Here is a 3988-nt window from a genome sequence, read left to right as displayed (position 1 = left end):
AATGTTAACCTTATCAGCCTGATAAGAAAATTTGGCTGATATATAAAAGCTGATAAAAAATGTTCTATTTTCTTCAGCTGAGACACTTCAGATTCGCACTGTTCAACATGAGGGTTTTGAATTGCTTGAAATATGACACTTCAAAAAAGGAAAAAACAGTAAAGTGCAACATGTGCCGCGCAAGTCTGTCATATTAGCTACATAAAATCATAATGAGAACATTATAATTGTGTACATTGCTTTTAATGGTGAGACTAAACATTTAGATTTATCAGCCAAATGAGCCAATATATCTGTTATCGGCTTTCAAATATAAAGAATTATCGGTATCTTATATTATCTGAATAAACATTACTGATCTGCTTTTGGGCCCTCTTTACGTTCTTGACAACGTGACAATTCATTTACTATGCAGTCATTATTGGCAATGCAAGTGTGACTATTTTTTTATGGAATATGTTCAAGGTTTTTGTTTTTTTTTACACAGCAAGTGCCAAAACATTTCCAAGTTTCGTTCCATTCCGATGAAGTAAAAAAAAAAAAAAGAAGAATTTAATAAAAATAAGTTGCAAAAAATGGCAAAAAATGTCCAAAGAGAACCAGAGTGTTTTCGTGGTGAAAATAGTTGTATACTGCTATCTCAGGTTAACTTTATTAGGTTAATCAGTGAAGATGTCTGATGTTCTGTGTTGTTTAAGTACATTAAGTATATTTCCAATTTATATATGACTAAAAATGTCCCCTATTATAATTAAGTGGCTTTTTGACTGGGGTGAGACAGACTGATGGACAGTGACGGATGATCATAGTGCTTGTCGTCATGTTGTACTTCAGCACACTATCACAGTGTTTGCAATAAACAACTTCGCGCCCATCATTTTTAAAAGCTCTTTATTGTCTTTATCATAACCGCACTCAGCATCAGCACAGTGTGATTCAAGGAAGGGGGACAGTTTTATTTCAATTGTTGACAGAAATTTAAAACGCCACCAAACATTTACAGTATTACAGCATTGATATAAAGTTTATTCATGCACAAGCACCCTCTGTTCAGAGCCTTGATATGTTTAAACTCAGACAGGTCCCACCACCATCATAGTGACTTCATTACCATTCAATCAAAGCAGTTGCCATGGGCACATCAGACTGTTGTGTTTTTAGATTGACAGAAATCATGCAGCTGATCAGAAGTGCTATTGTTAGATAACGGTAGTATATAGATTCATATATTGATTCTGTAAATCACTGGTTCAAATCTACAGTTTTACAGCAGGTCAGAAGAGTAAAATCACACTGTTGTTTCACCAACTGATACCAACACACACTTTAGTATTTTTTGCAGTCAGACACTCAGCGAAATAACGAGAGGGAACCACAGAGTCACAGTCCTTCACCAAAATAGTGTTCAACCTGTAACGCACAAAAAACAGTCACACTTTGAATGTTCAGGCCGGATTTTACTTCTTAAGTCTTTATATTTGAGGTAAATAATTATAAATAAATAAATATATCTACAGTATCTATCTATCTATCTATATGTGTGTGTGTGTGTGTGTGTGTGTGTGTATATTATACAGTATATATAATATATTTATATATATATATAAACACACTTATTTCTATATATTTCCAAATTTAAATGTGACAAATTTTAACAGCACTGGGTTTATATGATTGCAAAATTATAAATAATATAAATATGCAAATATAATCTCACACACTATTGTGAAAATAAGAGAGTTCTGTAGACTTCTTTTTGCATATAAAGGATCATAAATTTGATTATTTTCAAATTATGCTGCAAGTGTAAGAGTGATATCAGAGGAGTTTTTGGGTTTAGGTTTACTGACATTTTTTTATGAATGTAATAATACTTCTATTGAATGTTTATATATTGTGCACATTTTTATAGACTTAACTTTCCCTTCGCATGCGCTTTTGCCCAAATGCCATCCAGTAACTACACTGTCAAAAATGCTTTTTATTTGTAGTTGTAAATCAAACAGAAATACCATTTCAGTCTTTCTACTTCAGAATGTGTTAGTTGCCATTTCTTTCTAATTATGTGTGAAATTGAGCAATTTCTGAGTGAAATGAGTTTCAAAGTGAATCCTACACAAAAAGTTTTTTCAGCGTATGAAATGACATCTATCATTCAATGCAGTGTCAATAGTCTGTGTACTTACATGCTGCCAATCATGGTCTTCAGGCAGGCGATGTCATCTGTGATGTCATCGTCAATCAAAGCTATGGGAGGAAACAGAAAAGAGTCAAAACCTTCTTCAAACTGGTTCACTGTGAGTGCTTAGAGAGCCATAGGAATCTGGCAGTTTTTGAGTCCAGAAATTCACAAAACATTGTTTAAGATACAATGTTATGATTTGTGTGGCATTTTCTCACCAGAGCAGCTCATGTTGCAGACATTGAGCGACGGCATCATGCCAGAATCACAGGCCAGCTGATCACTGAGCTGAAACACGCCGTACAGCTGCCGAGGCTTGATCATCTTAGGCCTGGCGCCGATAGCTTTGACAAAGCTGGTGTTGAAGCCCGAGGCATTGGCCTTGCAGACAACTGCCACAGAACGAAAGGAATAAAGGGTGTGAGGCTGATCAACATTTTATCTGCACATCATGCGACATAAATATGGATAGAGAAGGGAATCTGTTACTCACGTCTAGCGATAAGATCATCCACGGTAATATTGTCTCCCATGGCTCTAATCACCTTAATCTGAGCCGCCTCGAGTTGAGCCTTCAGCTCACATTTACTGAGAATCCGTCCCTCAGTCGCACTGGACACCAGCAGAACCAGAGCCAACGCCGCCAACATCTTCACTGGGAGAACGCTCTTCATCTCTGATATCTGGAGGTTAAACAGAGACAATGAATGAGTCCAAAGAAACAATCCTAATCTGCAGTTTAACTCAGTCTATTCTCTTCAAACTGTGTCAATCAAATGCTTGCAATGAAGGAACCTAACAATCAATAATTAGCAACCTTCTGGGTTCAGAAAAAATGTGCAAAAATTGTACCCTTAGGTTGTCACTGGGGCAGTATCCTCAAAAAGGTACATCTTTGTACCTTATTTACCCCTAAACGTTCATAGTAGTACCTTAATAGTACATATTAGTATTACTTTAAGACATAATGCACACTGTATAATTTAGGGGTAGATAAGGTAAAAAGATGTACCTTTTTGAGGATATGCCCCAGTGACAACCTAAGGGTACAATTTTGTACATATTTTTCTGACAATGTTTCAAGCTTGGTTGGTCAAGCCCATCGGGCTATTTAACCATTGTTTTTTTTAAATAATTCTGCTCTTTAGCAAGGCAACTGGTTGGTCTAGACTAGAGGAACACTCATGCAACTAAACACTTTGCATTAGATCTTCTGCAACCAAATGGCTTATTATTACTGTTGCATATTTTAACATAGTTATAAAACATGAAGCATTTGTATAGCCTAGCAGATCAATTTGAGCAATATTTACTGGTAAAGCATTTTATCGTAAAGAGAGTTCAGAAGTGATTTTTACCAGAGAGCCTATTGTCTGTTGTAGATGCAGATGTAGATCTAGTCTTCACTCTTGCTTCAGTCTGGTGTTTGTTTCCACCGCCCGCTGTGTACTGAATGCATGAGTGTGGGGATTTTTATACTAAACTGACACGATGAGCTCACTGCTTTGAAAACTCACTTAACCTGTTGAAAAAACATTACATTACTTGGATTCCAAAGACAAATGACATGTATTGCTTCATCATTTTGAAATCTGGTGTGTTATGTAACATTACACTTTCAACTAATTTTAAACTGTGACCATGTGATTATGAGGTCTTTGTTGTGCTTTATACACACATGTTGCTTCAGCCTTTGACCAGCGGCCCTGCAAATAAATAAGCAATTTCAATATTTTTTATTTTACTTTTTAATTTGAAAAGGTTATCATTGAACCCAAAATATCTTATTTTAATTATTCAGGTCCA

General features: G+C 35.7%; 1 protein-coding gene across 1 annotated transcript; it reads right to left on the bottom strand.

Annotated features, from left to right (window-relative positions):
- Positions 1-882: 882 nt before the first annotated feature.
- Positions 883-3784, bottom strand: LOC311286096 (lysozyme C, milk isozyme-like). Its single transcript, XM_084402135.1, has 5 exons — positions 3541-3784; positions 2676-2865; positions 2401-2574; positions 2187-2247; positions 883-1410 (listed from the first exon to the last, which is right to left on the bottom strand). Exons 2-5 carry the CDS (start codon positions 2854-2856, stop codon positions 1302-1304), a joined length of 525 nt encoding a protein of 174 aa, XP_084258261.1. The 5' UTR covers positions 2857-2865; positions 3541-3784; the 3' UTR covers positions 883-1301.
- Between the last annotated feature and the right edge of the window lie 204 nt (positions 3785-3988).

The sequence above is a fragment of the Rutilus rutilus genome (assembly GCF_951802725.1).
Source record: "Rutilus rutilus genome assembly, chromosome: 2".
Taxonomy (NCBI): domain Eukaryota; kingdom Metazoa; phylum Chordata; class Actinopteri; order Cypriniformes; family Leuciscidae; genus Rutilus; species Rutilus rutilus.
The sequence above is the reverse complement of the archived record's forward strand: the minus strand, read 5'-3'. Positions and strand labels throughout refer to the sequence as shown.

Bases quoted from the DNA above. Each gene is read 5' to 3' on its own strand.
- LOC311286096 (XM_084402135.1), bottom strand. From the start codon at position 2,856: ATGAAGAGCGTTCTCCCAGTGAAGATGTTGGCGGCGTTGGCTCTGGTT. The intron at 2,575-2,675 runs GTGAGTAACAGA...GTTCTGTGGCAG, and splicing joins GGATGATCTTATCGCTAGAC to TTGTCTGCAAGGCCAATGCC. The intron at 2,248-2,400 runs GTGAGAAAATGC...TTCCTCCCATAG, and splicing joins CTGCAACATGAGCTGCTCTG to CTTTGATTGACGATGACATC.